General features: G+C 40.6%; 2 protein-coding genes across 2 annotated transcripts in view; one reads left to right on the forward strand and one right to left on the reverse strand.

Moving 5' to 3' along the window:
• The window catches only part of LOC311105763 (multiple epidermal growth factor-like domains protein 6), a gene marked incomplete at its 3' end in the record, with an annotated part of 110,716 nt that extends 100,676 nt beyond the window's left edge, over nucleotides 1-10,040 (forward strand). The window contains exon 24 of the mRNA XM_084147970.1: nucleotides 10,036-10,040. Within this exon, the coding sequence (XP_084004096.1) occupies nucleotides 10,036-10,040 (5 nt within the window). The remainder of the gene's footprint in view (nucleotides 1-10,035) is intronic.
• A 142-nt stretch (nucleotides 10,041-10,182) lies between these two features.
• LOC311105764 (uncharacterized protein) lies at nucleotides 10,183-11,058 on the reverse strand (the record flags this gene model as incomplete). Its single annotated transcript, XM_084147971.1, has 1 exon — nucleotides 10,183-11,058. The coding sequence occupies one exon, from the start codon at nucleotides 11,056-11,058 to the stop codon at nucleotides 10,183-10,185; it is 876 nt and encodes a 291-aa protein (XP_084004097.1).
• Nucleotides 11,059-14,055: the final 2,997 nt, after the last annotated feature.

The following is a 14,055-nucleotide window of genomic DNA, read 5'->3' on the forward strand; positions in this document are numbered from 1 at the left end:
ACTGGAAGGGCCGATTCCTTCAAGGGACTGTTAATATTTAGGCCGATTGCAGCAGGCGCCAAAACCACTACTAAATGCACTACTAAACCATTGTTGCTGTGTGTGTAACTATGCCAATACTGGGCCATGTTGCCATAAACAACAGTCTGTAAGAGATCCTAATGAGAGCGGACCGTCTACTGGGTTTATTTCATATCGTCACGACCGATCCTCGGTGCCAAAGGCCAAAGGGACCGCAATGACACCGAAGCTCACGAGACAAATCCATGAAGCACAGGAAATAAATAATTACAATGTCCCTGTCTGAATAGCTCTTAAAGTTCTTCCTGACAAACTTTTCACATTAAAAGTAGGCCTATGGTTATAAAGCTCTTCGACTCGCATTGGTGCTGTCAATTCAATGTGACTCATTCAAGTGTATTTTGAATGTCAAAACTAATTGTCCAATAATTTCCCTTCGGAATATATTTTGGTGAGCAATTTGAAACATACTGACAATCTAATAGCCAACCAAAAATAATAAAATGGAGCATTCGTTAGTAAACTTAAAAAACCTTTGCACATCTACGAGTGATCCAGACCACTCGTAGAGCAGCCAAAATGCATCATTAGATGTTTTTTTGCCCTTCCACGTCACTTTATTCACAGAAGATCTTCGCTAAACATAGAATCAAGATGTTTAGGCTATCTGCCTGGCTGTGACTGCCAGGGCCGGCTCAAGGAGTGACATAAGTGGTCGCTTAGGGCACCTGGCCGATAGAGGGCCCCCGACCAAAAAAGTATAAAATATATATATTAGATATTTATTATTTTGGGGGAAACTCAGTTGGGGTCTCAATTTACTGTTGTGAGTTAGAATAGTAGAATACACAAGGTGAAATGTCGATATCTAGATCAGAAGTTTTTATCTTGTTATGTCAGTCACTGACAGTCACTCAATTAGCCCATGTCAGCTAACAATTTTTAGATTGGTAAATTAGTCTAGCCAGCTATCTAAACTTGTAGTAATCATGGTTGAATTACACGTGCTCAATGATGTGACCAATCTGTGATTTAGTGCATTATTATTGGGTTAGCCGCCTCAATAGCCTATTTGCAGCCATAGGTGGTAATATGTCTCTAGGAGCTGATCCACCGTCAGTATTATGGAATAAATGTAATGGTATGGTATGATTTGAATGGAGAAAGCTGATCCGAGAGCAGCGCTGCTTTTCTTTCCATCCTATCAGTATCGACACATGGTCTAACAACGCACATAGCAAACGTTCTTTCTACGTGCTTGTTTGGGAAACACTTAGAAAGTTCGTTCATAAATAACGATGCATCTGGTACGATTATCGTTATGTTACATCGCAACTGGAAACGATGCCCAGAATTGTTTCAACTAACAAAACACTCACCATTCGATTTTCAAAATAAAACTGCTGGTTGGATGAGTGTCATCCACTGAGTGTGTAGGCCTAAATAAATTAATATCCTAAAGAGGAAAGGGTTTTAAGGTCATTTCTCCTCTGCCTGAGCTCCAGGAAGGTCCAGAGAAATTATCCATTTGTAGCAGGAATAGATGTTATAGCCAGAAAGTTACACACACATAATAACATGACTGTCAGGTGTCGCGGACGTTTATTGAAAGAATAACACGCGCGACCCATGACTCCAGGACTGCAACCTACCAGTGTTGACCTGTGGCTACACTGTTGTCCAGACATGAGAAAACAATAATTCAAAACATTCAAATTATATACTTAAAATTAGAAAACGTGTTTTTCTCTCTGTATATACACATGCATAATAGTTAAACACAATTGAAAATATTACTGACTCAGAAAATGCAATTAAATTGCAATAGGCCTATACACAATTTGAAATATTTATCGAAAACGTTTACTTGTGTAGCATAAACTACTTGAAGGATTGTATATAGTGATTATAGCTACATCATCCGCTTGACATTTTGCTGAGAGAGATAGGCCTACATTTTATATAAACATTGTAGTGCATTTTGGTAGATTGCCGTAGACCACAATAAAAGTTTATTGGAGTAAACACCTTTTACCCAAATCAGTGTGTTGCTCCCTGGGGGTTGAATTGCTTTCAGAACTCAGACTAATAATTTTACCGATTCATTCAATTACAAAAATACTTTATTAGGCTACTGAATATTGGTGTTTTAAACCTCCGTGCCCTTCAATGTGCAGTGCTAAAACACAAACAACTTCAATTTATTAAGGTGCCGGAGGCAATCCTTGATCTAGAACTGTCATTACATTTCTGCATAACATAAAGATGTAAACACGTTTTGTACCCAGACCGTAACATTAATTTTATAACAAAGATGATTTACTTGTTGCACAAACGAAATACACCATAATACAGATACAATACAGCGTAATAAACCAAGTCTATAACGTAATGATAGGTAGAGCGAACACACCATTAGCATTTATTCTAGGCTACATCAGAAAACGCAAAAATATATATTTTGGGCATTTGTCGCTGCGCCAGCAATGGTACCTGATTATATTTAAATGCATAAGTCCTTCATTCTGGATCTTTCGTTTCGGAAGTCTGAATGAGCCAACCTGCCTTTTCAAAGTTGCTCCTGCAAATTGAAGTGTCCAGAAACCAAGTGCGTGTAACAACAGCGTAGCAGGACGCGACGAGAATTGGCCAACGCTGTAGCGCCCACTATACAAAGCACAACCCAATAACGATAGTAGTTCGTTCCCTGAGAAGTGCCTCTCCTGTTTGCACAACTTTTTATTACTTATAACGCCAATTGCATTTTTCAGAATTAGGGAAACGAACTGGCACTGACAGCATCAACTCGAAACAGCTGAACCAACTTCTTCTCCAAACTGTACCGCTGCTCAGTCGTGAGTGGGGGCTATTTTCTACTGACACTCATGTAAGCAAGATACAATATATTGTACGTCGTTTTTAGATGCGAAACAGCATTGATAACTGAGATATAGCTACACATTTACAAGATGGCAGTTTCAAAAGGCAAAGAAAGGGATATTGCACCTACTTGTGGCCAGTTTCCGTGCCCTGCCTTTGGACCTCATGATGCCAGTCTTTCGGCGTGGGTTTGTTAGATTTTTTCTTGGATCTTTTCCTCCTTTTTCTTTTTTCTCTGTCCTTTTCTCTGTGTTTCTCAATCCAGACTCGCTATCTCTCCAGCATTGTCAGTTTGGACACCTTCGCACATGCGCATAACCAAACTACCAGCACCACCAAAAAAGTTTGGAACGATTTATCACTTGTTATGACTGATTTAGTCAGATGGCAATCGCAGAGAGATCCCTTCGTGTCAGATATTTAAAGATCACTGAGTCAGAAACAGAGCCGACACGACCTCGGATCTATGGAGAGCCGGAGACATTAATTATAATGAACTATTCTCAAACCCTCACCATGCATGCCTACCTTTTGAGTTTAAATGAAATCACATTCATCAATGTTCGGCTAAATTACTAATGTGAAACATTTTCATTAAATGTTTTATACGTTTTAATTGTGTTTTGCCCATCACAGTGAACACTAGGAAATGAATGAACCCCTCCTCCCCTCCCCTGGTATGTGGGCAGTCGAACTGACAGCTCTAATATGAGGCTGTCCGAGGCTTTTTTTTTGTGAAGTGGTGACAATTATTAATCTGTTTAATACTTTGAATTAATACCTCTTTCTGCTGACGTGCATGCGTAAATTCCATCGCTTGCATGCAAATTGATAACCAAAATCAATGTTGTTGAACTCGAATAGTCTATTATAACTTTTGGGTAAAGCTGATGCACAATTGAAATGGTTTGCTTTGCTTCACTCTCATCGGATTTGGGCAACACTGTATCAACATAAGACTGATCCAATGAACCTAACAATGAAAACCCCAACAATCTTATTGGGCTATTGCAGTACAGTCGTAGTGGAGAGATATTAACTGCAAGGTGTATTTGTCTATTAATTCAAACTGAGTATAATTAAGGTAATTGCTCATTAATTAGATCCGCATGAGGTCATGTTGATCTTGCACGTGAACCCTTTAATGGCTTGTGAACTCGATTTATTGATTCCAAAGCATGTTGAAATTGATTTAAGTAATGAATTGTAAAGGACAAAAATAAGACATCCCTTTGGCCGATGTCCAATATACCTTTCAATATGGCAAATTAGTCAAATCAAGTATACGCCTATAGGTAGGACCCCATTTATGCTAAGATACCTCTGAAATCGGATTTCTAGTGTAAAGGCGGTGGATATGTTCTTGATAACTGTGGGAAATTAAGTCAGTACCACAGTATCAATAGAAAATGCGCGTGGTGTGTGTGTGTGTGTTATCCAATTCAGTCAAATACATTTGCTGTCAAACTATATGTTAAATGTTCATAAAGGTGTCATTAAGGAAAATACTGTCTCAAGTTATTCATCCAACATACTTATAGTTTAGAGAAATCACCAAGTAATTTAAGTCACCAAGTCAAGAAGGGTTAATATAGGTACTTTATTGTGGGTATACCTCAGCCTAGCCCCAAAGTAATGACATAAATGGTGCTATTAAGTACACGGTGTGCTGGAGAGGGTGGCTTGCGAAGCAAGCATGCAGCCTTTCAAACCCACAGCTACAGCTCAAGGCAGCGCGCTCAATTAGCCTAAATGGAAACAGTTTTCATTCATTGCAATAACTCACTGTTCTCGAGACCACTTTCAGAATACATACTTTATTATGATACGTTGACCCGGAGGCGCGGAATGGCAGGACCAGAGAACGCTGGAGAGATCTGTGCAGCCCAGTGGGTTGTAATTATTAGACATTCATTGGGTTCAAGAACCTTTGCAAGTATAGCTAAATTATTAGCTTGCTTGTCCTATAGTTCGAATTTAAATCCCATCAAAAAAAGTGGCTGGGCAGTTCACAACGTTAGGATCCTATTTTAACCTAATGAAATGCGTTACCTTGGGTAATTTCTGCAGAAAATAAGAAATGCACGTTAATATCTGGTAATTGATTGTTTATTTCAATGCATTTAGTTATTTTGGGGAGGTTGTTTAGGTGTTAAAATAAATACATAATTTGTATAGGAGCTGTCGAAGCCAGACTAAAAGTGAGAAGCGAGCCTCGAGCACAAGGAAATTACCGCGCACCCGCGTGACCTTTGAGCAAGGTAATCAATCAAGTGATCAACAGGAATATTGTATCAATGCTATGCCCAGCCAAGACGTTTCTGAAATAAAATATGGAGATGGACAACGACGATAAAGCGTGTAGACTATACTATAAAATACAAATAATAATACGGTATACATACTCCCATCACATTTGCAAGAACATTACAACAATCATTTGTCAAGTCAATTGTTGTATGTGCCTAATAATTATGCATGAGCAGTATTTTGATTTATAAAACATATACTTTTTATTATGATAACACTAATAACAAAAGCATTTTAAATAGGCCTACAAATAAAACGTCTATATAAATAAACCACTCTAACAACAATAATAATAATAATAATAATAACACATATTAACAACAATAACAATAATAATAACAATAATAATACTATTAATAATAATAGCCTAATAATAATAGTTATTATTATAACTTGTTTTATAACTCTTATATGTGCAACTGCTTTTGAATCTGATACTGGTGCCTAAACATTTTATGCTTTTGACCAAAACGTGTGCTGGTTGTTAGAATAATCATGCCATACTGCCTGTGTTCTTACAACCATTATTTCACCTATAACTTCGTGAGTATAATCATATTACCATAATTTCCTGCTCTTATTCAATTGTAATAATTCATATAATGCCTGATGTGAAACAATTTTCTAAGGAGTGTGAAAAGGACGGGAGTGGAGCACGCTAGTGCGGCGGTGAGCAGTGCCCCTTCATGGAGAGAAGTGAGAGTATTTTATAACCTATACCGACCCCTGAGCTCTGGTACCGACACCCATTCAACACAATTTACATTGCCAAAGCACCACGGGGAACTTTCTGCTTTTTTCCCCCGTTAGAGTAGAAATAAGAAGAAATAATCTGGAACTGTTTGCGCCTGGATTTTCACTCCATTGAAAAGCCTCCAGAAAGTATGTGACGATGGCGGCTGTGGGGTGATCCGGGAGCCGGGCTAGGCCCCACATCCATGAATTGGAGAATGTAGCTTTTTTGTTGTTGTTGTATTTTAAACCCCTTTTCTCCCCTAACACCTGAAACAGCTTTTTCCTGCAATCTAGAGCCATAATTATTATGCTTAATTATATGTAAAACAATGTAAACATATTTTTCTGCATGTCTAAGCAAACTTATTGAGCTGTCTGTATCCTCCTGACAAAACTACATATGCTTCTCTGAATCTCTGCTAAAATCTGGGTAAAAGATTGAAAGGAATGTGAGTCTTATTCAGTACATTTTGTTATTTCTTGCTTTTCTAAAGTCTATCAACCTTGCCAGCAGGCATGCCAGCTAAGCTAGTTAGACAAGCTAGCTACTCTAACTTGATTGATAGCCTGAAATGGCTTCTTGGTAGCTAGTTATGAATTTGGAAGATTCGGGAACCTATCTGGGCTAGCTTACGCCAACTTCATAAATGTGGCTAGTAGTATTACAGAGAAAAAACAAACAAACAAAAACAACGGACAAAATCAATGGGCATGAGCACCTTATGAGCACTTCAGTTTCCAAATCTTTGCCCCCAGTACAGCCTCAATTCGCCGGGGCATGGACTCTACAAGGTGTCAAAAGCATTCCACAGGGATGCTGGCTCGTGTACACTCCAATGCTTCCCACAGTTGTGTCAAGTTGGCTGGATGTCCTTTGGGTGGTGGACCATTCTTGATACACATGGGAAACTGTTGAGCGTGAAAAACCCAGCAGCGTTGCAGTTCTTGACAAAAACTGGAATGCCTGGCATATCACGGTCAAAGGCACTTAAATCTTTTGTCTTGCCCATTCACCCTCTGAATGGCACACATACACAATCCATGTCTCAACTGTCTCAAGGCTTAAAAATCCTTCTTTAACCTGTCTCCTCCCCTTCATCAACACTGTTTAAAGTGGCTTTAACAAGTGACATCAATAAAGGATCATAGCTTTCACCTGGTCAGTCTATGTCATGGAAAGAGCAGGTGTCCTTAATGTTTTGGACACTCAGTGTCCCAAAATAGTCCCAAAATAGATGCACCAATCGCAGATTGCTGCTTCAAGCATGTCCTAAATGGTCTACTGATAATTAGTTAAAATAATATAGAAATGTTTGCAAATTTATAAAAAATGAAATACAGAAATATGTCAGTTACATAAATATTCACACCCCTGAATCAATACATGTTAAAATCACCTTTGGCAGTGATTACAGCTGTGAGTTTTTATGGGTAAGTCTCTAAGAGCTTTGCACACCTGGATTGTACAATATTTGCCCATTATTCTTTTCAAAATTCTTCAAGCTCTGTCAAATTGGTTGTAGATCATTGATAGACAACCATTTTCATGTCTTGCCATAGATTTTCAAGCAGATTTAAGTAAAAACTACCATACCCCGTTCAAAGGCACTTAAATCTTTTGTTTTGCCCATTCACCCTCTGAATGGTACACATACACAATCCATGTCTCAGTTGTCTCAAGGCTTAAAAATCCTTATTTAACCTGTCTCCTCCCCTTCTTAATACACAGATGGAAGTGGATTTAACAAATTACATCAATAAGGGATCATGGATTCACCTGGTCAGTCAATGTCATGGAAAGAGCAAGTGTTTCTAATGTTTTGTACACTGAGTGTATATTAGATACCCACCTTTGTCACGGCAACTGGTTTGATAGATTCAATGGATTATATCAAACAAAGCTATGCTACATTCACCTTTGAAGGTAAATAATGTACTTACATTCAGTAATCTTGCTCTGATTTGTCATCCTGATGGTCCCAGAGATAAAATGTAGCATAGCTTTGTTTGATATAATCCATTTTCATATTCAAATGTAGGAACTAGGTTCCCTGGGAGTGTGTAAACGTACATTTTTTATTACATAGCATTTTTATATGTTCACTATAGTTATGTACTTGAAAATGTATAAATTGACCAAATCGGAAAATGTGGGAAAACTCCTGGCAGACTTGATACAAAATATTGTTATTACACTAGATTCCTACATCACTTTCTGCTCTTTCTCTTGCACTTCAAAGATGATGCAACATAAAAAATATTAGAAAACACATGTTTTTTTGTTTGTATTATCTTTTACCAGATCTAATGTGTTATATTCTCCTACATTAATTGCACATTTCCACAAACTTCAAAGTGTTTCCTTTCAAATGGTACCAAGAATATGCATATCCTTGCTTCAGGTCCTGAGCTACAGGCAGTTAGATTTGGGTATGTCATTTTAGGCGAAAATTGGGGGAAAAAAGGGTACGATCCATGAGAGGTTTTAAGTAGCTAATAAAGTATTAGTGACTGTGATTGCAATAAGTCTTTACGCAAGGCTTTCATTTGCTGCCATGTGATTCAAGCAAGGAGTTCTTGGTTCAATTGAATACAGTCGTGTTTAAGACAAAATATATTTTATGAGCTTGGTAGAGCACAACCCCTGCATTTGAACAAATAAGACACATCTGCATTGTGGCGACAATAGAGAAACCTAAGAAAATGCACCAAGACAGAGTATCATAACAATGCACATGACGCTGTGGAGAAAATGTGAGCAAATACAATCTAAGTACTGTAGGCTACAGTATCAAAATACCGTTTTGTGCTTTAACAAAATAATATCTCTTTGCGCATCAAAGTGTGCATCTCTGCATCATCAACAGTCAACTAAGAGCAATGACACATTGGCATATAGTTTATAGCACTGCAACCAAATATTCTCCCCAAACCATTTGTCTGTTTATTGAGATCGTATTCAATTCATGTAATTTCTGTAACATAATTTGCTTTTTTAAATAAGCAATTTACCTTGGATAGAAAAGCAAATTATATATATATATATATATATATATATATATATATATATATATATACTGTATCTTAATGTCTGACACAGAAAACGAGGCCTAGAACTACTAAAGGCAAAACACACAGGTTTGCAAGGACAATTTCTGCACGTAGACCGTCTGCTATAGCAAGTGTATACGTAATTTGGATTTGGAGGTGTTAAAATTCTTTAAACGCTTTAAAAGAGCTATAGTAAATTACACCCAACCCAACAACAAGTGTGTGCAATAATGACAGATTCTTAGACTTCAATATTTCTAACGTTTGTTGCTGCCTAATATTGTACCGCCATCTAGTGCTCAATAAGCGGCACAGTTTACAATAATGCAATGAAACAAACTACTTTCTAAACGTATCTATAAATAATATATTCTACAACAACTGAGGTATAGATATGTAGATAACACTTGCAATACGATGAGGGTAATGTATAAATTCAACGCTGGTATTTCAGGAGCAAGCAAACTCTATTGACATCTTGGTAAGGCAGATAGTTGAGTGCATTTTAACAGCGATTCCCGGTAGGCCTATCTAGGGGGCGTATTACGATGCGCTCTCGAGACAATCTGGAGAAGTATTTATGGACATGGTGTGGCGGGGATGTCTACGGGCAGTCGTTTATCCTCGAACTCAGCAGCTCGATTAGGTCACAGACAGGTTACAGAACCGTCCTCATCAATTCTGATTGACTTTTCCATTGGACAAGTCTCTTCAACTAAGAGACCTGACAACTAATCAATCCGTCATTCAATCAGTGTTATTTATCTGGGGTTTCCCGTAAGAGCAGACTGGAGTGGGATGCTCGTCAGTTTCCCGGTTGCAGTGGCTTAATAGTTTCTGGAGACCATGCATAAAGGAATCAGACAGCTGTGTGTGCCATGGTCACAGAAAAGTTCCAAAAAACATTCGTTATTATAAGCACTGAATCAAACAATTTCATTTCAATACCAAACAAGAGCTCTTATTCTCATTGGCCAATGCGTTTTTACTATTTGAGATTTTTCTTTCCAGTGTAAACCTATGCCTGTCCCCTTGCAGCCTAGGCTATATCCAAGTTATTTTGTGCCTTATTAAATAAACCATTAATTTTCCTTGGGAAACGTTTAGAAAAATACCTTTAATCAGAATCAGTGTTTCATTGAATTGTCTCTGGTGAGCAGGCCAGGGAAAGGCATCAGGCATCACTCAGAAGCACTTGTGATGGATCACGTTGGACCCCATCTCCTGGTACTCCAAGGCACTGATACAAATGTCTCCAAAGATGGAGAGAGAGGACAGGAGGGAGCCCCCCAGCCAGGCAGTATCCATCACAGGGACTGGCCCAACGTGGTCCCCTGGCGGGGCCAGAGCCGAGGCCTCCTCCCTCAGTCTGTGGCCCATCCTGGGAAGGAGGCTGGAGCCCCCGGCCAGGACGGCGTTGTCTAGGAGCCGCTGCCGCAGGTCTACATCGCTCTCCAACACAGAGCTCACCAGGAGGCTAGGGATGCCTTGTGTCACCATGCGGACAGTCTGAGGAGAGAAGAGGATCTCGGGCGCCCCGAACCTCTCGCTGCCGATCCTCAGCATCTGTTCATCGGGGAGCTGGTAGTCCGCATCGGCGCTGTTGATGATGGTTGTGGCTGTCTCTGAGGAGGGGTCAGTGGATACGTAACACATCTCCTCCTTGATGTTTGTCACAGTGTCATGTTCCTGTGTGGCGCTGGAGAACTGTGCTCCGGATTCCTTCAGCAGCAGAGCCAGGCGGGCCGTGACATCCTGCCCTCCCAGGCCCAACTGACGCACAGCGTGGGGGAGGCAGTGGCCCTCGAACACTGGGACAGCGTGGGTGACGTCGTAGCCACAGTCCACCACGCAGCCGGTCACCCTGCCTGAAGACAGCAGGGCCAGGAGCGACTGAGGGGCCAGGTACAATGCAGGGACGCCCAGCCCCTCGAACATCATCTTGCAGGTCCTTTCCCTGTCCGAATGGGTGGTCAAGGGGAACTCAGTCAGCAAAACTGGGCTCTCACTAAAGGGGGTCTTCACACGGGTGCCGAAAACATAGCCCCAAGTGGCCTCCATATCAGCCCATGATACCACCCTCCCACGCTTCATGGGATGAATCACAGACAAGTCGTCTCTCCTCACCCATGCCTCATCTCCAAAGCAGAGCTCTCCTTCACTAGAGTTGCTCTCAGATCTGCCAGTGACATTTTTACAGATCAGACTAGGCTCTGTACTGCCAGAGGTCCCAACTCTTATCTGGTCAGTTCCATTGTCAATCACAACTGCAGGTGGCAAATGTGCCATTTCTCTCTCAATTCTAGCAGCAGCAAGTATGAGAAGAGTGCCCACAAATATGAAATAAAGTTATGCCTTATTACAGCCCCCCTTCTGAAATTACTATCACTTTGTGATACATTACCAAGTTCCTCAGCAATGAAAACTTTCTGATTTCAGAACAGATTAGAACACCATTATGATGTCACAACCACTTTCTCCTCTAGTTACAATGTGCGTGTATCCGGATCGGTGACAATGGGCGACTTCAATTTGCATCGCCCGGTGCCATAGTTGTCATATATGCTGATATCGTGGCAAGAGTAAATAGCTGCATGTTACTCAGCAGATAAGAAGAACATGAAATCGCTACACTGCCAGTTTGTGTCCTGCTTATGTTTGCAGTACTGACAATAAAGTTTGTACGAACATGTCGATAATGTATTTTGTGTAAAATATGTAAATAACTGCATGTAGCCTACTCCCCTCTTGAAAAAATAACCCCTAAGCTTATGCTTACTGAGGCATGGAATGCAATTGTTCAAACAGTTTTGTGTACAACATGAAGTTTGTAGGAAATTGTGGTCATGCTTAATCGCCTACTGAGGGAATGCAATAGTTTGAACAGTTTTGTGTACAACATGAAGTTTTATAGGCTACACCAGTGACTAGACAAAGGCGATTAAAGAAGGAGGGGGGAGCGGCAGCGGAGCACAGCAGCTATGTAGCCAGCGGAGTGGGCACAGCCTTGGTTTCTCAAATGACTGCCTCGCCTGGTTCACCAACTACTTCTCAGATAGAGTTCAGTGTGTCAAATCGGAGGGCCTGTTGTCTGGACCTATGGCAGTCTCTATGGGGGTGCCACAGGGTTCAATTCTTGGGCCGACACTTTTCTCCGTGTATATCAATGATGTCGCTCTTGCTGCTGGTGACTCTCAGATCCACCTCTACGCAGACGACACCATTTTGTATACATCTGGCCCCTCATTGGACACTGTGTTAACAAACCTCCAAACGAGCTTCAATGCCATACAACAATCCTTCAGTAGCCTCCAACTGCTCTTAAACACTAGTAAAACTAAATGCATGCTTTTCAATCGAACGCTGCTGCCACCCGCCCACCCGACTAGAATCACCACTCTCGACGGGTCTGACCTAGAGTATGTGGACAACTACAAATACCTAGGTGTCTGGTTAGACTGTAAACTCAACTTCCAGACTCACATAAAGAATCTCCAATCCAAAGTTAAATCTAGAATCGGCTTCCTATTTCGCAACAAAGCCTCCTTCACTCATGCTGCCAAACATGCCCTCGTAAAACTGACTATCCTACCGATCCTTGACTTCGGCGATGTCATTTACAAAATAGCCTCCAACACTCTACTCAGCAAATTGGATGTAGTCTATCACAGTGCCATCCGTTTTGTCTCCAAAGCCCCATACACTACCCACCACTGTGACCTGTACGCTCTTGTTGGCTGGTCCTCACTACATGTTCGTCGTCAAACCCACTGGCTCCAGGCCATCTATAAATCACTGCTAGGCAAATCCCAGCCTTATCTTAGCTCATTGGTCACCATAGCAGCACCCACCCGTAGTCTGCGCTCCAGCAGGTATATCTCACTGGTCATTCCCAAAGCCAACACCTCCTTTGGCCGCCATTCCTTCCAGTTCTCTGCTGCCAATGACTGGAACGAATTGCAAAAATCTCTGAAGCTGGAGACTCTTATCTCCCTCAATAACTTTAAGCATCAGTTGTCAGAGCACCTTACCGATCACTGCACCTGTACACAGCCCATCTGAAATTAGCCCACCCAACTACCTCATCCCTATATTGTTATTTATTTTGCTCTTTTGCACCCCAGAATCTCTATTTGCACATAATCTCTTGCACATCTAGCATTCCAGTGTTAATACTATTGTAATTATTCTGGACTATAGCCTATTTATTGCCTTACCTCCATAACTTGCTACATTTGCACACACTGTATATATATTTTCTGTTGTATTTTTGACTTTATGTTTTTTTACCCCATATGTAACTCTGTGTTGTTTTTATTGCACTGCTTTGCTTTATCTTGGCCAGGTCGCAGTTGTAAATGAGAACCTGTTCTCAACTGGCTTACCTGGTTAAATAAAGGTGAAAAAATAAAAAATAAATAATAAAAAAGAATTCCTGTACATGCGCAGAAATATCCGTATTTTTAGCCTGGGCAAATTGGGATACAGAAACTCTGTATCCGTCGCCACTCCATACAAGGCCTCTAATAGAATTGATCCCAGCGCATCTCGGAAAACGAGGCTACAATCATGTAACGAACCTACTTCAACTATCGTTACTTCCGTTTGGAGCGCATCACTTGTCTCCGTGCTACGCGGTTTGTTGCTGCTTGGCTACCTGCCAAACTTGACTTTTTTAAAACCATTTAATCTATGTTCATTTAACACATTTTACCAATGTCTTAGTTGTTTTTATATTTTTTACTCGCTCTACTTTTTTCATTCAACTTTTTATCTGGACGCTTTATCTGGACATGGTTCTACAGGACCTCCACCAGCCGAAGCTTAGTAGTAACATTAACACTATGCCATCTAATTGCAGTCGCTGTACTCATAATTTACAGGAGAACTATCGCCTTATGGTGAGGATAGCCGTGCTGCAAGCACAGCTTCAGACGCAATCGTTAGGCAAGGGCAATGTAAGTGTAGGAAAGGACGAAACAGTGTCTGTGCCACCAGTAAGTACAGATAGTAGTATAAATCCCCTCGCACAGTCCCTGCAGCCGGACAATTTTCTCA

This window comes from Coregonus lavaretus (genome assembly GCF_964263955.1).
Source record: "Coregonus lavaretus genome assembly, chromosome: 30".
NCBI lineage: Eukaryota > Metazoa > Chordata > Actinopteri > Salmoniformes > Salmonidae > Coregonus > Coregonus lavaretus.